Source organism: Myotis nattereri, assembly GCF_964212035.1.
Source record: "Myotis nattereri genome assembly, chromosome: 2".
Lineage (NCBI taxonomy): Eukaryota > Metazoa > Chordata > Mammalia > Chiroptera > Vespertilionidae > Myotis > Myotis nattereri.
Window position 1 is genome coordinate 123,008,056 of NC_138076.1, and position 22,403 is coordinate 123,030,458.

At 46.1% G+C, this 22,403-nt stretch overlaps 1 protein-coding gene across 1 annotated transcript in view; it reads right to left on the reverse strand.

Annotated features, from left to right (window-relative positions):
* Positions 1 to 274: 274 nt before the first annotated feature.
* Positions 275 to 22,403, reverse strand: part of LOC308513843 (maestro heat-like repeat-containing protein family member 1) — a gene marked incomplete at both ends in the record, with an annotated part of 51,976 nt that continues 29,847 nt past the window's right edge. The window contains 20 exons of the mRNA XM_081083944.1: positions 275 to 520; positions 848 to 988; positions 1,623 to 1,740; positions 1,963 to 2,100; positions 2,899 to 3,083; positions 3,725 to 3,857; positions 4,111 to 4,265; positions 5,347 to 5,496; positions 6,059 to 6,156; positions 6,615 to 6,750; positions 7,486 to 7,590; positions 10,741 to 10,830; positions 12,347 to 12,482; positions 13,077 to 13,156; positions 13,534 to 13,659; positions 14,376 to 14,528; positions 14,841 to 14,963; positions 17,703 to 17,819; positions 21,167 to 21,274; positions 22,103 to 22,155. Of these exons, the coding sequence (XP_080940070.1) occupies positions 275 to 520; positions 848 to 988; positions 1,623 to 1,740; positions 1,963 to 2,100; positions 2,899 to 3,083; positions 3,725 to 3,857; positions 4,111 to 4,265; positions 5,347 to 5,496; positions 6,059 to 6,156; positions 6,615 to 6,750; positions 7,486 to 7,590; positions 10,741 to 10,830; positions 12,347 to 12,482; positions 13,077 to 13,156; positions 13,534 to 13,659; positions 14,376 to 14,528; positions 14,841 to 14,963; positions 17,703 to 17,819; positions 21,167 to 21,274; positions 22,103 to 22,155 (2,591 nt within the window). The remainder of the gene's footprint in view (positions 521 to 847; positions 989 to 1,622; positions 1,741 to 1,962; positions 2,101 to 2,898; positions 3,084 to 3,724; positions 3,858 to 4,110; positions 4,266 to 5,346; positions 5,497 to 6,058; positions 6,157 to 6,614; positions 6,751 to 7,485; positions 7,591 to 10,740; positions 10,831 to 12,346; positions 12,483 to 13,076; positions 13,157 to 13,533; positions 13,660 to 14,375; positions 14,529 to 14,840; positions 14,964 to 17,702; positions 17,820 to 21,166; positions 21,275 to 22,102; positions 22,156 to 22,403) is intronic.

The following is a 22,403-nucleotide window of genomic DNA, read 5'->3' on the forward strand; positions in this document are numbered from 1 at the left end:
TTATGAGTTCTTCCCCCACTCTTTAAGTTTGCAGGAGAAGATCGTTGGAGTCAGAACCAATTTTACATCAGTATGTCACATTTTCCCCTTCAGTGGCTCCTTCAGGAAATTTGTGGTAAGAGAGTAAGTGGATGAGTGCTACATCTGTATGTATAGGGAATGAATTTTGCACCTGTCTAATGCACAGCTTCAAGTAGCCAAGTCTCCTTTTTTCTGCCCCTCAGTGATTTTAGCCTTCCACCAAGTCCCATAGCTCTGCCCCAGGACCCTAAATTCAGCTTCCAGGGTTCACCTTCAGCCCCAGCCCATACTGTTTCCAACTAATCCTAGGGACTTGGGCCCATACATCATTGATGAGTGGACGCAGATGCTTGGAGATGCTGCAGAACATCGCCTTGACCTCTTCTCCATGCCCATTTACGACGATGTTCCGTAGGGCCTTTACTGCCTGAACTGTCACTCGTGCCTCACTCTTCAGGAAGTCTCCCAAAGATGGAAACAGGCTCTTCACAGATTCTGACTGTTTGAAAGAAGGCAGAGATCACTTTCCACCTGGGCATCATGCAACACTTTAGGGATAGGGTTTTGAGAAAACAAGTGGTGCCTAAAAGAAACAGACGTAGGGAATCTAGGGGCTGGATGTGCAGAGGAAGTGGAAGGCTGGTGCTCAGGGTGTTTGGGAGGCCAGATGGCCAGGCTATGTAAGTCTATAAACTGGATGTTGTACTGCCCTAGGATGAGGGGTTGGGAAATTTACTAAGCTCTGAGTAATTAAGAGACCCCAAGGGAAACAAATTAAGTGGTTCAGAGACTAACATTTGATTCCCATTGGGCCCCCCACTTTTACTTGACTTTCATGCAGTGCCAGGTTACTGATTCCACAGAGTCCAATTTCTTTCATGATGAGGTTGGGCTCCTTGGTCCACTTGATTAGATTGCCCACAAAGTCTTGTCCCAGAGTCTGAGCCACTGATCGATGCCAGAGGAGCTGTGGAAACAAGGTTACTATAACCATGGATGGGTACCTGGTGCTTCCCTAGCTCCCCTCAGGCCCCATACTCAGGTAATAACTGTTACCAGTAGAGAGCAATAGTAGATCTGTGCGCATGGGCTAGAGTCTAAGGCAGTGATGGCGAACCTATGACACGCCTGTTACAGGTGACACGCAAACTCATTTTTTTGGTTGATTTTTTCTTTGTTAAATGGCATTTAATTATATAAAATAAATATCAGAAATATAAATATTTGTTTTACTACGGTTGCAAATATGAAAAAAATTCTTTATGTGACCTGGCACCAGAGTTAAGTTAGTGTTTTTCAAAATGCTGACACTCTGATCTCAAAAGGTTCGCCATCACTGGTCTACGGCAATGGTGGATAGCGCTGATAACCTTAGCATTTTGGGCCAGATCCTGGGATCCTAAAATCATTCTGGGAAAACTAATGCTGCTGATCTTCTCCCCAGGCTTCCCCTGCCTCTTTAGGCTCTGAAGTGGCAGGGAAGCAAACCCCACTCTCTATTCTTTCCACTTTCTGGGGCAAGTTATTTAACATTTCTGTTAAATGTTCCTCAGCTACAGGAAATGAATGGCTAGGGCTGTGGTCCTCCTCCAGGCTTTCACCTGTGCGTAGACGGTCCTGGACAAGATCTTCCGATGATTATCTCCGCTGTCAAGGAAGGTCTTGACAAGGTTCAGAAGTCGGTGCAGCATGACTGCTTCACAGTTCTTCACAATGCCACTGCGATGGGGCAGAAGAAGCCAAGAGTAGCTGGGTGGGGAGTGGGCAGTGGTGGAGGGGAGGTGACAAGGGAACAGTATGCACAGAACAGGATAATGTGAAGGCTGAGGTCTGGGAGATGAGCAAGGGAGGGTTATAGTCTGCTGTATTTGAGTGCTGGATCCTGGAAAATTGGGATTGGGGGCTAGAGTGGTATTGGACATGCTGGGGAAATGGTCCCACCTTGTCAGGTCCATGATGCCTCTGTAGTAAAATTTAGAGGAGGACAGATGATCCCAGCACTTATGCTCATCTGCATAAACCACCACTCCATCATATGCGGCTGCGAACAACACAAGCTTCACCACCTCCAGGGCACAACTGAAGGCCCGTCGTCACAAGGTTTGTGAAAAGAAAGGAACAGAGGAATGAACAAGGTGTTATGCCCTAGTTTGCATCCTTGTCCTGGCAAGCCAGGAGACAGTTCTCTAATCTGGATCTGGTGCATAGCTGGATCCTGCTTTCCAGCTGATGAAAACCCATGGCTCTCTGAAACCCATCTCCAATTGTGTCTGCTCACCCCTTCAACCTTGTCTTGTAAAAGAGACTATAGAGATGTGCTAGTGCCACAGCTTTCAAATTCAGCTCTCCACGGTGTAGCAGGGTTAGGATACCTCTTCACCTCCACACCCATCTAACCAGAATGTCTCTGGTTACTGGTCTTCTTTATTTTTTTACTGTAAGATTTCACTTGAATAGAATACCCTGAGGTTTTTTAAAAAGGTCTGACAACCGCTTACTTAGGAGTTCAACACCCTAAACTGCAGTAGTGAATTGCATGAGATGGCGCAGTTAGTGACAAAGCTAAGCCAGAGGTGATCCAGATTCGAATGGGCACAGCTGCACGGAGAGTATTGAATCTCTCATGGGCCGAGTCATGAACAGAGACCTGAACCGCTGGGTGAAGCAGAGGAGTGCATGCAAGGAAAAGGGTAACGAGAAACTTGAAAACACGTGGGAACATTCCAGCACGTGATGTTGGGGCACCCACACCGACATTCTAGCTCTGTGCTGCTGTCAGTCTCTTCTTCAGCTTCCCTAGGGGATTGGCATCCAGTTGTCCAGGGCCCTCTGGAGTTGACTAGTCTCATTTCTCCATCACACCAGGGTTAGGCTTACCTACTGGAGTCAAAGGTCTTGCCTGAGCCCCCATCCTTCCTGTAGACCACCACATTCTGGAGGACATTTTGCTCAATCACCCAGAAGAGATGACATAGCACAGCCAGCAATAGCCGGGGGTAGAGTTCCAGCATGGCCTCCCGGCACAGAGTCCCGGATAGCATCTCACACAAGGCACACGCCGTCTGGGGAGGACACGTGGAAAGGAGGAACCAGAATTGACTAGGTCTGGTAAAGAAAGAAATGGTCCCACAATCCCACACACTGCCCCTCCCTGTCACTGCCCATAGGTCACAGTGCACTCTGACTGAGGTTTCTAAGAAGCACTCAAAGACTGAATGCCCACAGCTCAATCCTGGGGAAATGAGGGGCCACACACATGTAATCTGCTCTCTCTTTATTGCCAAACATTAAAAACAAAAAGGGAACCAACTCTAATTTTTCAGCAGAAAATATATTGGGCTACCCAATTTCAGACAACCAAACTTCATCCTCTGCCCCAGCACCACATGCCCCTGGCCAGGCCCCAGAAATATGGGCGCCAGACACAAACTCAGGAGATAAAAAAGCTGATTAACACTGAACATCAGTTTCCTTGTCTATGAAATGGGATTGATTCCTGCACTTTCTACATCATGCAGTTCTTGGATGTACAAAGTTAAAGTGCTAAACGTATGTGCAGTATTCATGAGTCCAGTGTTAACAGTCTCCTCTTCACTGCTCCCTAACAACTGCTCACACCTGACAGGTGCCCTTTAATCTTCGCCTCTGCACGCAAGTCCCAGACATAAGTCCTCCGCCCCCCGCCCGCCCTCCCCATGCTGACCTCCACGGGCTGCAGGGCTTGCTCCGTCGTGCCCTCTGTGGAGTGGTTTTCCAGGATGCCTATCAGCAGCTGCAGGACGTTGATTGTGGTCTCTCGCTCGGTGCCGAACACCTTCCACACGGCCAGAATGGTTCTGCAGGAGCCAGGGACAGCTATGTCATGGGCCCTGGTAATCATATTCTAGTACCAATCTGGTCTTGAGCCTATGAAAGGCCAGTTCTCAGGTTCTAGAGGGAGTGAGGCCCAAGAGGACTTGGCCAAAGAATATGAAGTTTGATTGGCATCAAGAAGAAAGCATCCTTTTGCAGTGATTTTTAACATGGGCTTGGTTGGAGCAGGGGAGGGTTTACTGGGATGGAGTGTGCTCCTGGGTGTGGGAGAGGTACCTATCCCAAGGGAGGGGCCTGTTGAGCAGCAGGGGCACAACGCTGTGGGTGCTGTTGCCTGCCAGCAAGCACAGGGCCCGAAGGGTCTCCTCCTTTGTGTTGGGCTCCAGCTGCAATTTGAGCCTTTCCAGGATGCCCGCCACAATTTCCTCCACCTGCAGGGGAGAGCCAGAACACCCGTCAGTACTTCTTTACTTCCTTCCTTCCTCCTCCCTCTCTACTGAGTCCTCAAACTCAAGAGGCATAGTTGCAATCCTGTCCCTGACTCTCTTCTCAAGGAAGAGTTGCGGGGTGCCAAAGGCCAGAGCAGCAGGGCCCAAAAAGGGAGCTCGGGCCAAGGCCCACTAGAGCAAATGCCTGTCCAGAGCCCCAATGTCCAGAGAGGTGGTCTGAGGTTGCTCAGGAGACAGAAGACCCTCCAGAAAGAAAGCCAAAGCCCTGGAGGCACTCAGGCCTTTCCCTCCCAGCTAAGGTCAACTTCCAGCCCTAAAACTGCAGGGACAGTGGCACTGGATGTGGAAAGACCACAGGGTTCTCATCTGGTGCTCAGAGCTCTAAACTATGGACCTCTGGGAAGTCCATTTCATTGTAATATCTCAAGGACTGTCATGGTGCCCGCCCATTTCTGGTACCTAGGCCACGCCAGTCACATAAATGAGTGGAGGCAACGGATGTCTGGGGATGCAGAGAGAGAGGGGATGGACAGCCCCTGTGACACGTATAATGAGGATGGTGGCCACTCAGAGACTTGCCCTATATGACCCGATTTTGAAGTTTTTTTTTCTTAGTGAAGTGAGAAATAGATTTCTAAATGCTGGGCCTTCCCATATTTATGCTAGCTTAAAAGAACATTTATACATAGGTCAGTCATTCTGTGAACTTCCTTGTTTCCAATCCACAGCCTTACTCCTTCACTGAGGTCTCAGCTCCTGACACCCCAGGGGGTTGGGGAGAATCCCCCAACAATGCCTACACCCCTGCACATGGCTGTCATTACTGAGGAATCAGCCGCCCAGATAGGAGGCACTGCAGTTACAAGCTCAGGATTACAAATGTCGGAGCTCAGTGGGACCACAGAGGAAATGTAGTGCAAGACTACATTTTAGAAGTGAATGAATTAAAGCCAGTAGAGGAGAGGGACTTGGCTACAGCCCTTTGGCTGCTTGGTAACAGAGCCAGGACATGAGCCAGTGCTCCTGACATTCAGGCCAGAGCTCCCACCCAGCACCACACTACCTTTATCAAATCTGAGCCCCGCTTTTTCATGACAGCGCTCATCAACTGGGCTGCAGCCAGAGACACGTTAGCCCTGCTGCCCGTCAGCTCCTCCATGGATGTCAGCACCAGGTTGGTGAGCTGCCTCTGGGTGAAGTACTCTGCAAAGGCCTGCAACAGGGTGGGATCACATGGTGCGATGAGTCTGGATGCAGGGCTCCCCCTGCCCGAGACAGCCTGTGCCATTCCTCCTGGTGAGGGAGGGCTTCTCTTGGGAGCTTCTGTGCTTCTGTCCTAGGCTTGTGCTGTCTGCCTAACTCCTAGAAGACCCTTTCCTGGGGACAGAGTCCTGGGGATGGAAGGGAGGAAACACTGGACTCAAGTGCAATGTGGGGCTCAGAGGTCAGGGGGTGCAGAGCAGAACCCCAGGAGAGGAGGGCTGGGGCTAAGATCCTCAGTGACATCTCTGAGTCTACACATTGCTCACAAAGCAGCATTAGCATGAAGCAAATGCTTCTGGGGGGACAGGGGAAGACAAGGATCAGGACCATTGATGCTCAAGGGGGGACAAATAGTAGCATGTGATAGGAAAATTTCCCCCAAAGGAAAAGTTCACATCCAGTAACAGAATGGGAAGAGAGACAGGATAGGAGTCCCACCCCAGGAGTCTATTACAGTGGGTAAATGAGACGCCCAGGCTTCCCTCACTTTGTCTCTGGTCCTGCTCCCTCACCTCGGCAATTTTAAAGGTGTTGTTATAGAACAAGTTGGCACTATAGACTTCATTCATGTCCTCTTCTATCCACAAGCCTTGTATTTTCTTCTTCATCTCTGAAACAGAGACACCCGACCCCACCTCTCAGACACTCAGAAGGCATGTTAAACTCCCCCTTTCCCACCTTCTAGCCCAAAGCTCCTACTGAACTCAGTCAGCTTGGGGCTATGTATGTCCTTTGGGGCTGGGAGTAGAGGAATGGGCATTAAGATAAGAAATGGTGGGAGCTGAGGTAAAAGACAAACAAACTATCTTGCCTGCCTCAGAGCAGAGATAGAATTGGGTAAAAGGATGGGGCTGAGCCAAAAAAGGAGAAACTAATTCCAAAGAAGTATTTCCTATGTAGGTATTTTTTCCCAAGAGATTATCTGTAGATGTTTGGGGGTAGGTTCCTCAATGGAAATGAGGTACTCAAGCAGCTTCTTGGCCCTCACTGTCTTGGGATGAGTGTGTGGGGATGGCCAGGCCTAAGTGTGTGGTTGGAGGGGGAGGGGTAAGAACAGGCTCCTCATACGCTTTTTCTTCAAGAGGATACAGTAGAGGTTATACGCAGCCTTGGAAGACAGGAAGCAGATGCTGTCCACTGGGTCCTGGCAGCGCATGGCCAGCAGCTTTACCAGGCGCCCCAGCCGGGTGAATTCAATTGCCATCTGGGGAAGGAAGCTGGAAGTCACAAGTTATCCCAGCCATTCCCTTAGGCTGAGCTATCACAGGAAGAACTCAGAGGAGGAAATGCATAAGCCAGAGACATGAAAGGTGAGACTATGTGAGGTTAATGGGAATGGAATTGGATAGATGAGTTGTGGCCATAAAGGACATCAGAGGTCATCGTTTTATAATTACCTTACTCTATCCCCCTTCTTTGCCCCTTGACACTCCACTCATATGTCAAGTCAGGTTTAATGCCTTCTTCTCTATGACGCTTTCCCTGCCCCCTCAACTTGTAATTGTTTGTTTTGATCTTTTAGTCCCACTATATTCAGTTTATTCATTATCACCTTCTCTTTAAGATTGTTCTATGCATGCCTCTCTCCCCAGTGGACTGTAAGGTTCATGAAGTCAGAAACTATATTGGTCATCTGTGTATTCGCTATAGCACCTACCACAGCGCCTGGCACAAGGCGAGTGTTTAGTCATTGCTTGTTCAGACAAATAACATCAGACTGAACCAAGTGGGATGAAATAAAACTGATGGATGGAGAAAAACACCAAGTAGAAGATGACAGAAGGGATAAAGGAGAGAACAGGATGGGATCCACAAGAGAAAATAGCAATAGCGACGGAGAATGAGTGACTGAGGCTAGGTAATATATATGATGAAGGTAGGGATAAGGGCAACCAGACAGGGTATGATAATTCAGACTCCACGGCCGCCTCCCACTCACATTGAAGTCCTCCATTTTTGCTGTAAACTCCAGAATATGTGCAGCACACCACATGGCCCGTTCCCGCTCGTTATCCTTCTGGGAATTGAGCCAAGGATCCATAAGCTGGAGGAAGGAGATAATGAAAGGAGATGCCCATTCATCTGTGTCCCAGAGAACAGAAAGATATTCTTGAACCTGGCTTTTACAAAGTTTTAGGACAAGAGTTCTGACAGTAGGACCTCTTTTGCCAAGAGGCAGATTATATGTGGGTCTAGCACCAGAGGTTTCATTCTCTCCTCTCTCCTATCAAGTATACGCGGTATTAAATCCTCCAGCCCCATATTTTCCCTTCGTCTAGGTGATAGAAATCTCCTCAATTCCAACCCCCTTCCTTCAGGTTCAACAGTGGCTCTCAAAATATATCCACTATATTCACTTCAGTGATTCAACATACCTCTGAGTTTTCCTACCCTCCGCCTCTCATTCTTCAGTAGAAAAAGAACTTGGTGATAAAAAAAAAATAACAGTCACTGTATTCACAGATTCCAGAGTAAAGTGTGTGTAAATCTATTTGAAAAATATCACTATAAATGGTTTCACATGAAACACAATGGAAAAGTGTCTCACCTTTGGTTAATTATGGGTACTAAATACCACTGCTACTTGTCAATCTACAGTCATCAATCTGACAATGATGCAACCACACAGACCATGATATATAATTGAAAAAGAAGAAGAGTAGCAGGTGAAAAATCCACAACCAACTCAAAAGAACACTGATGCTACACTGACCAGAAGAAACACGTCCTGCCCTAGTCAGTTTGGCTCAGTGGATAGAGCATCGGTCTGCGGTGGGTCCTGGATTTGATTCTGGTCAAGGACACATGGCCGGGTTGCAGGCTCGATCTCATTTAGGGGGTGTGCAGGAGGCAGCCAATCAATGATCCTCTCCCATCATTGATGTTTCTCTCTCTATCATTTTCCCTTCCCCTCTGAAATCAATTTTAATAAATTCTTTAAAATTGAATAAAGTCTATGTCTTACAACGGCGTGTCAACATCAATTTGCTGTTTTTTGTGTGTTTTTTAAATATGTTTGTATTGATTTTAGAGAGAGTGGAAAGGAGAGGGGGAGAGATAAAAACATTGATCAGAGAGAAACATTGTCTGCCTCCTGCACACACCCTCAAACCCCCTCAATGGGGATCAAGCCTGCAATCCAGGCATGTGCACTGGCCAAGAATTGAACCAGTGACCTCTTGGTGCATGGGCCAATGCTCAACCACTGAGCCATACTGGCAAGGAAATTCCCTGGTTTTAATAGATGCTTTATGTACTATTTGTGCAACTGCCAGTGAATCTACAATCCTTTCAAATTTAAAAGTTAAGAAGAAAACCAGTAGCAAAGTAATTACAAGCAGTCCAACATCCATCCATAGAGGACTGATTGAATAAACTATATTACATGCACACAATATATAAAACCATAAAAAAAGGAACATATCTGTGAACTGATGAGGATAAATGAAAAAAGCAAGGACAAGAGCACTGAATAGAATGTGCTAACGACTGTGTAAAACAGAAAGGGAAATAAGAATACACCATAAACAGAGATTTGCTTATTTTCACAATAAGAAAAACAGGCAGGACAAACCAGAAGTTAATGAAAACGGTTATCTACAGAGGGTGAGTGCGAATAAGGTTAAGAGGATCAGCTTGGGAGCAAAAATCCTCTGAGTAAAACTTCACATGGTTTTACTAGTAAGTTTTTAATTATGTAAATCTTTATATAATCAAGCTCTTCAATTAAGTAAAAGAAAAACCATAAAATTTAAGACGAGCAAGTCTAAATTATATCAATTGACAATATAATCATACAGAAAAAAAATATTTCATGTAACTTTTGAATGCAATACTCTGAATATAGTCCTCAGTGACCTATATTTTAATAACAACAGGAACTGCAAAGAAGTCTTGAACTCCCTGTGGTAACTGGGGAATAGCAATTTCAGGAGAAAGCCAAGTATCCCAATGACATTAGCATAGAGTACATCAAGTCAATAAAACGACAATTTTAAAATGGGCAAATCAGTTGTACCTGCACCTCACGTCTTTGAGCCAAGCACTTTGTAAACACCTCACTCGATTACCAAATGACTGTATTAACTAGGTGCTCTATGTCATTCCAGTTTCCAAGAGAAAACTGAGGCAAACAGACGTTAAACACTTCCCAAGACCATACAGCAAACAGCAGAGCCACCATCTGGAACCATAGTGTATGGCAGTCCCCAGCCTGTGTTTTGAACTGTTAACTGCTATGTGGGAGCAGTGGGCAGCTGAGAGAGAAGCTGGCCACAGCTATGGCTGAAGGGGAAGAAGGAGGAAGCTTTCTCCTCTAAAGGCAAGACCAATATTAGTTATTTGATCTTAGCCCTTATTATCATTTCCCTAAAAGCTTTGCACCCAATCTTCATCAGCAGTTCTACTTCTTAGTTTTTCTGACTGTGAAAATAAGCAGTTCCTAGACAGTTCTCCTGGTCTGTTCCCAACTGCACCAGGTCGATAGTGTCCCCCCAAAATTCATGTCCAGTCAGAAACTCAGAATGTGACCTTGTTTGAAAATAGGGTCTTTGCAGGTGATTCAAATTAAGGTGAGTTCATACTGGATTTGTGGGTCCTAACCCAATGACTGCTGTCCTTATTAAAAGCCCTAGCTGGTTTGGCTCAGTGGATAGAGGGTGGCCTGCAGACCGAAGGGTCCTGGGTTGGATTCCAGTCAAGGACACATGTCCGGGTTGTGAGCTCAATCCCCAGTGGGGGTTTGCAAGAGGCATGCGATCACTGATTCTCTCTCATCATTGATGTTTCTCTCTCTCTCTCCATCTCTGAAATCAATAAAAACATATTTTTTTAAAAAAAGAAGAGAAACACACACACAAACTCACACAAACACACACACACACACACACACACACACACACACACGAATGCCCTGTGAAAATAAATGGAGGCTCAGATTGGAATGATATGTCTATAAGCCAAGAGATACCATGGGTTGCCAGGAGTTCCCAGAAGCTAGGAGAGATGCACTGAACAGATTCTCCTTCAGAGCCTCCAGTAGGAACCAAACCAGCCAATACTTTGATTTGGGACTTCTGTCCTTTACAACTTGAGAGAATGTATTTCTGTTGTTTGACATCACTTCTTGTGGTATTTATTTATGGCAGTTCTAGGAAATGAATAAACCAACATTCAGAGGTTTGTTCCCACGAACCTGCAAGCAGTTCTGGATCTGGGTGGGCATCTCAACAATAAGTGTCTCCATTAGTCTTAGGAGGGACTGCATGGTTCCCTCAAACAGATCCTGAGGGGGAAAAGAAACTCAAAAAATTACCAACCTATCACCCCACCCTCCTTCTAAACTGCTCAGCATTTTGGCTGTCCCAGCCTTCCTTGAGAAAGCCTGCTCCAAAAACTTCCCTACATTCAAGCACTACTGGCCCATCATTCACTTGAATTAATCCTTCTGTTGTTTCACCAGAGCACAAATGTCTGCCTGGTGTGTAGTTTGTCCTGGTGGACTGGGAGTTCCCCTGCAACGTAGCTACCCCCCTCCTCCATCTCCACTCCCTAACTTGAGCTCAGCTGGGACTCTGGTCCAGGGATACAGCTTCAGTAAGCAGCCAGGACTGACAGGCTGACTGGCTCCAGGTGGGAGGAGGACTGGCCTGGCTGTCTGCAGAGTAACTGATTCACAAAATCTAGGACAGTGGGTTTCTCCCTCTTATCCTTGAATGAACAAAGTGGCCTTGCCCAAAGCCTTATAAGGAGAGTAGGTGATCTGCCAAGGAGGGCTTCTAAACGTAGGGCCTGCTGGGAGAACCAGAGCAACATTGTGATAGATCCCAGCCACAAAAACTGAAAATCAGGGGGGAGAAAAAGAAAGGCAGCTCTCCCTGGAATAAAATACTCGGAAGAAACCTACCTAGGTGTAAAGCTATTTGTACTGGGCAGCTGGAACTCCCAGCTTGCTCCAAACACAGGGAAATCCTGTCAAAATAACTTCCTCATCCAAAGCAGATTCACACTGAGGGAGGCCAGAGAAAACCCACCTCCGCCTTTTCTATATGTACCAGTCTTTCCTTCATGACATAACTGTGAACTAAAAAATAAGGATTACCAGAAATCGGATGAAAAGGAGGCCCAAGATGAACAAACCAACTGACCGTAAAGAAAATCAAGCTAATTTGGTAAATAATAGAAACCTGTATTTTTAAATTCTTTTTAATAGCTTCAAAAACATTTCAAGAGACTATGGCATCAATAAAACAAGAACGACCAGGCAAGATAAAGGTGTAATCAGAACACATGAAAGAATTCCTAGGAATTAAATATATGAATATAAATTAAAAACTGAATCTCTCTTTCCTTCCTTAAGGAAACACTGCAGGCACTATAAGAAATAGACTCTGAAAAAAAAAAAAATAAGAAAAAGAAATAGACTCTGATTGCTTGCTCCTGGGATTCCCTGGCTTTACTTACCTGTCAACCGTTAGTAAAATCATATTTGAACCTTCTAGTCTCGTTTCAATCACACAGCAGTTATAAAGGGAAGGATCAAGTGTCTGCCTTTGGGCCAGAGTGTTAAAGTGGTGGCAGTGGTAATCAGCGGGTAGAAGGAGGAAGTTAGATCTCAGGAGTAGTGTTCAGACTACATGACCTACAACCTCTTCTTCACAGGAGGGCTTCCTTCCAATGATTTTGTGTTTTTATTAAAGAAGGCAGAAGACTATTACATAAAACTGCCAAACCTATAGTTCCTAACCTCTTAAAAAAATAAAAAATGAGACCAGAGAGACAAACATCAAAGAGTTACTTACCACATTGGCCTGGCCCTTCTTGGGACTAGATGCCTCCTTTCGTAACACTTCTATGGATGGCAGGCAGAACACACTCTTGAAGCATGTTCCCAGGAGCTCTACTCTTTCTTCTATCTCTAAGAGGGGCCTGAGCATCCTACGATCCAGGGAGAAGAAGTGTAACCAGTGTGCTCAGGAATAACAACTGAAAAGGGTATAGACAGAGAAGATGGTGACAGAGGAATAAGTGGGAGCAAGAAAGACGAAGATATCAGAAGAAAGGGTATTAAAAGAAGAAAGGGAGTAACAGTAAGAAAGGGTGAAAAGAACCAGGAAGATGGAAAGAAAAGAACTATGGGAAAGAGAGGAGGCATGACTATTACAGGAAAGGGTACTGCTAATTTGGGATGATATATTATTACTTGTTAGTTCCCCAGAGCTTTTGAGAGAACGGGACATCACTGATGGAGATGGAGGTGCCTATCAGGGACAGGGCTGAAAGCAAAAGGATGCCTGTGGCAGAATTAACAGCAAGTGTCTATAGAGACAGGAGAGGCCATCTCTACCAGGTCCTTTGAAAATCCCATTCAAAAAATCTTGGCCAAAAGAAGTGGCAGATATTGGCCAGTAAATTTCTACTATTCCCTTATGCAAGAAGCAGAAGCAGAAACTAAGAGGGGGGATCAACTAGGGAATAAAGAGCTGCAATAGAACTGGGTCAAGGAAGACAGAGTGGATGGTGTGTTGTTACCTGAAGTTATTGATGATGTTCATTGCCTTCTGTCTAATAGAGCTGGAAATGGAGTTCAATGGCTCCTCCTTGATTAGGTCCTAACACACACACACACACACACACACACACACACACACACACACACACACCAAAAGGATGGTGAACATATTTTTCCTGTTTGCCTCTGCCTCCTCCCACTCCAGGCTGTGTTCATAACAAGGTGGAATTTAGAATGTTTAGTGACTTGCAAAGGCTCTGAGGACAGCACCTCTCTCCTACTCCCCACCACACCTTCCCTACAGTACTCACCCCAGCCTTGAGGATGGCAAAGGGAACACTAAGGCGGGAAAAGGAAACTAGAAAATCTGGGCTTTTACCTTCAGCTCCAGCCTAGGAGTGCCACCAATGGTTTCCCTGTGGACCCATCCTCCCTCCTCTCTGCATTCCGGCCTCCATCCTCCTGCAAGATACTTACCAGCATGATGGAAACAATTGCCAGCTTGTGGGGGAACTTGAATTGAAAGGCCACGTGCTGCTGCCTGCCCAGGGCTTTTGTCAGTATGATGAGGGCATTCAGGTAATCCAGCTTCAGGGCCTTATCCTGAATGAACCAGTATGCTCAGGGTTCTCCAAGGTGGCAATGGATCTGTGCCAGGGCACACTACCTACACAGTCTGCGGGGTGAGGACCTAAGCCTTCTTTAGCCTTCCTTAGGCTGATGCTCTGCACCTTCCCTCTGAGGGTAGACCAGTGCATCCCTGTGGTGGACAGAGCCAGTCCTCTCACCAACCCCCTTCTGAAGCCACCCTCATGTTACTCTGTAACTAGGACACATCAAGCTTCCTGGTCTCTCAAGGTATTGTCTTTCCCTTGAACAAGTTTTACCAAAAGATATCTGACTTGGGAATGGAAAGGGATTCTTCTCCAACCCGGGACCCATGCGTTGGACACATAGCAAAGGCAAGAGAGCAGTATGGCCGCTCCGCTGCCTCTCCTGAATGCTTCTTCCTACAAACACTAGGGAATTTAGGTTTTACTCATCCCTTCATCAGAGAGGGCAGTGAAGAGCTCAATGGCGGGTTACGAAGCTCTGTCAGCAGGAAGGACACACTGTGAAACAGACCTAAAGTTACTGTGGTCTCCTCCTTGGGCCAATTAGAGTCTCCAAGTAGCAGGATTAAGTGAAAGGATTAAAATGTGGGAGAAGTCACTGTACTAGCCCCTGACTCCCATTTAAGGCCAAGCATCTTTTCTTGGGCGGTAAGAGAGGACATGGCAGAAATGGAAAGCTGGAGAAGTAGAGTAAGCAGGAAGTACCTTTTCCAAAATGCAGTTGTGGTAGTGTTGCAGGATCAAAGCCAGCACGGCATCGAAATGCATGAAAATATCTCCCTTGCTCTCTAAAATAATCTTGCTGTAGCTTAAGTAGATGGTGTTACAGACAAGCACCCACTCCTTTCGCTGATGTTCCTGTAGCGGGGAGGGGGAAACAGAGGTTCAGAGAGGAAAAGGTTGCTCAGACGATTTGGGAAAGAAGATGGGACTGTGGGATGGCGAGCAGCTTGGGGGACAGGGTGGGCATGTAGCTGGTGATACCAGGGCCTGAAATGCAGAGCAAGAGAAAAGGATCAAGGATGAAACTTTCCCACAGTTGTTTCCAGGGAAAGAGAAGCATTTATAGATGAGTCACAAGGCCTCAGAGAAATGGGAGGCTGGGGTGATGGGGATGCCTTGGAAGGCTTTGTATGGGAGGCTGGTAGAGCACCCTGGGAATGACATCACCTTTGCCAGTGTGAGGATGGACGATGACTCCTTGTCAGTGAGGACAGCACTATACACTTTCAGTTGCTCCAGGACTGTCTTCAGATGTTTCTTGGACACGATGCTGAACGCCACAGCAATGCCCTGTAACAAAGAGAGCCTCAACCCCATGCCACAGTTCGGGGTGAGCCAGACACATGCTATGTTCCCCCACAAGCAAGAAATACATAGAGGAAGGGGAAGGGGGAGGAGAGGAAAGAAATGGAAAGATTTGGTTCTCCACGTTTGAACTATTGAAAATCCAGGTGGAGAACCAAATATCTTTGCAAGAAGTAACTGAAAAAGTAAATTATTAAGAAAAATCATAGTCACAGATTTACAAAATCTTGCTCTTGTCAAACCTAACCCTGTACATTTGAGAATACTTTTATAGGCACTAGGAATTCAGAGAATGGTTTCTCTGAGGAGGGAACAGAAGGAAGAACAAATCCCAGGCACCTTGCTGACAGGATTGGATAGCTAGTCAGAGAGGAGATGGAAGACAGGGAAAAGTTACAGATAATGCTAATATTTCTAGTTTAGGAGAACAGGAAGAGGGAGATCATGGCAAAACAACTCAGTGGACATGTTGTCAGTCCCAGTGGGTTGGGGAATCACAACCTAGAGAGAGTCAAATCATGAAGACTTGGGGATTCTGTGGTTCCTGCCAGGAAAAGTGTTTAACTTAACCCCTCACCTTCATAGCAGGCCCTTTTGACTTCAGTGTCAGCTGAGTCCCTCCCTAGAGCTTATTGAACAAGGATGACTGGGCACAGAGCTAAGAAAATGCTCAAGCAGACATTCAGGTGCCAGCTGTTAGCAAATGGGCTCATTTGTGCTGGAAGGGCCACCATTCGACTTTGCAGCAAGAGCAGACAGATGGAGGGACCCTCGGGACAGTGACAGGCTCCAGGACACAGATCCTGGAGAGGGAGGAAATTTTAGTGGGACTTGTAGACCATTGGATATCAGGTAGATAAAGGGAAAATTTTACCTCTTTAGAAAAGAGGGACTAGTGGAGCATCAGAAGGGGGTTCTATTCTGTCCCTCTTCTTATGTCCTCCCTTAGCCATGGCTACCACTCCTTCTGGTCGTCATCATCATCATATGACATCATCATCATAACTGACATCATCAGAACATCAGTGCTTAATGTTTACCAGCCTTATACATGTTACTTGATTAATCCTCACTAATACATTGTGGTAAATATTGTCGTCCCCATTTAACAGTCAGGGAAAATATGTTTCCCAAATCTAGACACGAAGCCCAGGTTTGAGATCCAGGTCTACATGCTTCTGTACATGTCCACCTGACACTCCAACCCCTCCCAGTCAAACACTAAGTACATCTACTGCCTCCCCCTTTGTCCTGGGTTTCTGGCCTTAGGGAAGGATACCATTCTCCTCCGACTTGGACCAGAAACCCAAGAATCATCCCAGAGGCCCTTTCCCCTCTTATCTTTATCTCCTGTATTCAATCTGTTCCCAAGTGCTAGCAAGAGGTCACTTTTACTTCCTTGTCAAAGAACTCTGCACTCCAGTCCCACTAGACCATTGACTGTTCTCTAGATGTGCTCCCCAAAGTCTTGATCCTGAATCTTGACTCAGAATGTTATGTCAACCGGGAATACCTGCCTCCCTCCTTCTCCTAAACTCGCCCCAACCAACCCAAGTCCCAGCCAGCCTCAATGCCACAGTGACTGCTCATGTAGCCTTTAGTAGGCCATTGAGTATAGTTACCCGTTTCATTCCTATATATGTCTTTCTCCTCATTGATACTGTTTGCAACTCAGGCTTAGTAAATACCTGTTGCTGATCGTGGAGCTGATGGATGCTCTGAGAATCTGGCAGGAGAAGGGCCCTGGAGAGGGAGGTCCTAGGGCATGAACACCAGCACTACCAGTAATCAGCAAGTAGAGAGTGCTTATGTACCAGCATTGCTCTTAGTGGTTTTACATTTTAATCCTCAAAAACCATCCTATAACACACATCACTTCTGTGGTATTCCACCAACAATGCACACTCTGAATCTAATCACGATGAAATATGACAGAAACCAAAACCGAGAGACATTGTACAAAATAAGTGGTCTGTGCATTTTTAAAATGTCCAGACCATGAAAGATAAAGATTAGGAACTTGTTCCAGATTAAAGAAGAATAAAGACAAATGACAACTGAATGCACGGCTTGATTCTGAATTAGACCCTGGAATAAAAAAAATAAAAATATAATATTTTTCTTTTGCTTTAAAACACATTGTTGGGACAATTGATGGTTTTCAAACTGGGTCTATAATTTAGATATCAGTGGTGTAGCAATGTTAATTTCCTGATTTTGATCATTGTACTGTGCTTATGTAAGAGAATATCTTTATTTTTAGCTAGTAGACAGCAAAGTATTTAAGGGTAAATGAGCTTCATGACTGCAGCTTTCATTTCAGATTCAAAAAATATAGTAATAATGCTAGTAAATAAATAATGTAATTTATGAGAAAGAGAATGATAAAGCAAACATGGAAAAGCATTTATATTTTGGGAATCTGGGAGAAGAATAAATAAGAATTCTTTGGAATTTTTTGCAACTTTCCTCTAAATATAAAATTATTTGAAATTCAATAAATCTTTTAAAGAAATATCCTATCAGGAAGGTACCATAGCCTTGTCTTAAAGAGGAGGAAACTGAGGCACAGAGAGGTTCGGTAACTTGCTCAAGGGCACATAGCTAGTAGGTGGCAGAGCTGGAACTCTCACCCAGGTGCTCTGGTTTGCCAGGCCCAAGCTTTTAGCCACCTTGCCATCCTGACTCAACCTGGAAATGCTTTGCCAATGCACTCTGCCTCACCTCCCTCTCCTGCACGTTTTCATGGGAAGTTTGAAGGATGGCGGAGAGCATCATCTTCACCAGTTTCTCACTTCTTGAGGTCCAGAGGGCGAAGCCAAAGAATTTATAGAGAAAAGCCTAGGAAAGGAAGGAGAGCAGGGTCACGCAGAGCTTGAAATGAGGGTAGGGCAGCATTTCCTATACTAGCCACCACCTTTGCCCACAGCCCCATCCTCCACCCTGGCCCTTGCTCTCTAGAGGCATCTGGATAAGGCAGTGATCCTATAGAGCAGGGGTTCAAGTTACAGGGAAGAGAAAGCTGCCTTTCCAATGTCTCAGCCTCTTAGGGATCATCCTTTAGGAACTTTCTCTGACCCCCATACCTCCCACTTACACCTAGGAAATAAAAAAAGTTCCTTAAACTTGCATAATTTTAAAACCAAAATTGTATAATTGAAGAAGTACTTTTATGTAATTATTTCTCCCTCCTCTGAATTTCAGTGGCCTTTATCCTTGCTTACTGCGCACTGTCCTGTCTACCTTGTAATACCAGACTGTGTGGACTCACCACTCCCTTCTTCAGGGTCTCTGCACTCCCCATTTTCTCTGTGTAGAACCCTCTTCCCCAGGCTCTTCAAAATGTCTTATTCTCTTCCCCAAACGGGGTTGGCTCAGAGGATAGAGCGTCGGCCTGCGGACTCAAGGGTCCCAGGTTCTATTCCGGTCAAGGGCATGTACCTTGGTTGCAGGCACATCCCCAGCAGGGAGTGTGCAGGAGGCACCTGATTGATGTTTCTCTCTCATCGATGTTTCTAACGCTCTATCCCTCTCCCTTCCTCTCTGTAAAAAATCAATAAAATACATATTTTTAAAAATGTCTCATTCTCATCTTTCAGATATCACCTCAGGGAGCCTGCTCTGACCTCCGAAGTCCCTCTCCAGCTCAGCACCCTGTTTCCTTCTTTAAGGGCTTCATCATGATCACTCATCTTGTCTGTGGATTTATTCCGTTACTTCCCAACTTGCACCAACCCCACATCTCAGGTGAGACTGCAGCTCAAGAGCAGTGTCTACCCAGTTCATTACTCTGTCCCATTGCTATCAGTGCCTGAGGCAGTAGGCAAACAGGACATTCCTGCTGTTCAATGAATGCCTTAGCTCCCCCTCTTATGGGTATCCTTTCCCCTCTAGCAGATGCTCATGGTGCCTTGCCCAGACCTCAGGGTTCCTTCCCTTCAACTGGCTGCAGGAACTTTTCTGAACAGCTACTCCCTGCAGCCTTGGGGGAGAACTGTCCTGAGGTGACTGGGGCCTCCTTACCCCAGATGCTCAGGCGCTGCATTGTTCTCTCTCCCCTCCCTGCACAGGACCAACCTTGGAAACCTGGAGCCAATGACAAACAACCTGGGGGGCAGAGGGTACAAAAGCCTCCTCACTTGTCTCCAGGCAGGATAGACTGTGCAGTTTCCATCCAGGGCCCCCATGGGATCAGGCCACATCCTGGCTTGGCTTCTCCTCTCCCCTATCCTGTGTCCTTCACTCTATCACAAGGTCTCCTGAGAGCATTTCCTCGCCAAGTCACTTGATAAGAATCCTCACCTTAGGCTCTGCATCAATTAAACTTGGCCTATGGCACCTACTTTTCTGCTTCACTGGCAAAGACTACTCATCTTCCCAGACTTATCCCCTCCTTTGCAAGAGACTCATCTTCCCATTTTGCCCAGCACTGAGGGCTTCCCCGGACACTGAACTTTCAGCACTAACATCAAAACAGTCTTGAGCAAACCTAAACAGTGCATCGCTTCTGACAAAGCTGCTCTGCCCAGGCCCCTCAGGCCTCCTCCCTGCTTCCAAGCACACAGTGCATATTTCCACCCTGAAACCTACAAGGCTTAGAATAATTGCCCACTCTCTTGTCTATTCACTCAAGCAGATGATGCTTTCCTGAAGGCAGAGGCTGGTTTCACATGAATACCTTGGGCCCAGCCCAGTGTCTGCTCTGCTCTAGGCATTTAGTGCACTTCTTTTTTAATCCTCACCCAAGGATATTTTTCCATTGATTTTTTTTAGAGAGAGTGGAAGAGAGAAGGAGAGAAAGAGAGAAATATCGATGTGAGAGAGACACCTCAATTGTTGTCTCCTGCACACGCCCTGACCAGGGCCCAAGAAAGGGTGGAGTCTGCCACCAAGGTATGTGGCCTCTACTGGAATTGAACCCAGAACCCTTCGGTCTACAGGCCCACACTCTATTCACTGAGCCAAACCGGCTAGGGCTAGTGCACCTTTTAAATAACTAAATTAAAAAGATCAGAATTCTCGCTTGCTTCATTTTGTACCCCTAATCTAACAACCACAAAGATGTGCATACATTAGGTGCTTCATAAGTACTGTTAATAATGAGAAAGAAAACCGTCTTGGAAATAAGGCCTCTTTCCTGGAAACCTCCAGAGCTCAAATAAAGTATTTCTCGGTGACAGGAAAACAGGAACCGAAATCAAGAAACCTGGATTCAGGCCCTAGCCAGTTTGGCTCAGTGGATAGAGTGTTGGCCTGCGGACCGAAAGGATCTGGGTTCGATTCCAGTTAAGGGTACATATCTCGGTTGCAGGCTCCTCCATGGCCTGGTCCCTACTCAGGGCATATGCAGGAGGCAACCAATTGCTGTGTTTCTCTCACCTAGATATTTCTATCTTTCTGTCTCTCTTCCACTCTCCCTAAAAAATCAATGGGAAAATATCCTCAGGTGAGGGAGGAAGGAAGGAAGGAAGGAAGGAAGGAAGGAAGGAAGGAAGGAAAAAAGAAAAAAACTTGGATTCACGTGCCAGTTTTACCAATAATTTTCTTAAGATTTTAAATCCTCCTGGATTGTGTTTCTTCAACTTCAAGGTAGGGATGACCACAGCTATAGGTTATTTAGGCTAATATGTTAAAAATCTTTATTGTTGACACTTTATCAAGACTGAATTGGGAGCACATGGAAAAGCCAGGGCAGGACCCCAGGCCATCACCACCACCAACCTTGCACTCTGTGAGCAAAGGAGCCCATATTTCTTCCTCAACTCTGTATCCCCAACATGAAGCACAGTGTATGGGATGCCCTCAAATATTACTTGAATTGACTGCTTAAATAGGACTCTAAAATCAACAATCTTTCCACTGCACCAAGTACAAGCTCCATTCTATTAAGAATATTAGGAGATTTCAATGAAGACAATCGATGGCAAACTTCTTGATAAAGCCTAAAAGGCTAAGCAAAAGTAAGACACTTTGATATTTTTGTCATGCCAGTGTGACGACCAGTTTGTGATCCTCTCCACCCCTTGATTCCCAGGATGCAGGAACACTGGTTTGTTCTTTCCCCAAGGCCTGTACTCATTCACATTTCCTCAGCCACCTGTGTGAGCACCAGGTTTCTTCAGCACCATCCTCCACCTTCAACGCACCCCTCCGCCCCGGCATTGCAACCACCACACACCCAGACAAACCTTCTCATCACCATCATCGCCGACATAACACATCCTCTCCAAGATGGCTCTGATGAGTTGCTCCTGCCAGCGGTCATCATCAATAGCCACTAAAGAGTGACTCAAAAACTGAGGAAGAAGAAGGGAGAAGAGGACCACAAAGGTCAGTGGTAGGCTGTTCTGCCCCAGAAAAGTGGGGTCAGGAAGGAGCAAGAGCCGTAGCCCGTTGGCTCAGTGAATGGAGCGTCAGCCTGCGGTCTGAAGGGTCCCAGGTTCGATTCCGGTCAAGGGCATGTACGTTGGTTGCAGGCACATCCCCAGTGCGGGTGTGCAGGAGGCAGCTGATAAATGTTTCTCTCTCATCGATGTTTCTAACTCTCTATCTCTATCCCTTCCTCTCTGTAAAAAATCAATAAAATATATTTTTAAAAAAAAAAAAAAAGAAGAAGAAGAAGCAAGAGACAAGGGTTATGGCCTGTAAATAAGGAAAAAAGGGGAAACACATGGTGGGAGTTAGGACTGAAGAATGATATTACAGTGACAATGATGGTAATGCCAATTACATGTGTGAAGCCCTTTCCAATTTCCAAGGTCCTCTCTGATATCATCCTTTTTAATTCTAGAAGGCAGGAAGAACTTCCATTTAACCTATGAAGACCCTGAGACATGCAAAGGTTAAATACCTTGCCCAAGGACATACAGCTAGGGCCCTTTCCCTTACTCCCTCTTGATATAGGGTCATAAGGGTATGGAAGGGGGCTCAAGACTTAGCGCATAGTCAGATACTCTGAGGCAGAGGCCAGGCGGCAAGGGGACCACAGAAAGAGGTTTGCTTGAGCAGTTAGGCCCTTCATCATGGCCTCAGTCTCTGGGGGGCTTGGGGCTATCCTCCCTCAGGTTCCTGAAGATGGGAAAGAAGGCAAGTGTGGAGGGAGGGAGGTCTTGGGGAGTACTTACCCAGAACAGCCTGTCCTCCAACTCCTCCGGATTCAGGCTCTTCTCAGTATGATCTAGGAAAGGAGAGAGCAAGGGTACCGACTCAACCGGAAGGTCCCAGCCAGGGAGAAGAAAACATTTAAGTACTATGCGGCTCTCAGCCTACAAGGAAACTGCTCTCCCACTTTACAGAGGCTCCAGAAGATGAATGACTTTCCAAAGGTCAAAAACACACAGCTGACCAGTGTCAGAGCAAGGATACAAAACTGGTCTGTCTGTTTCCAAAGCCCACACTCTTTGTTGATCATCTGCCCATAAGAAA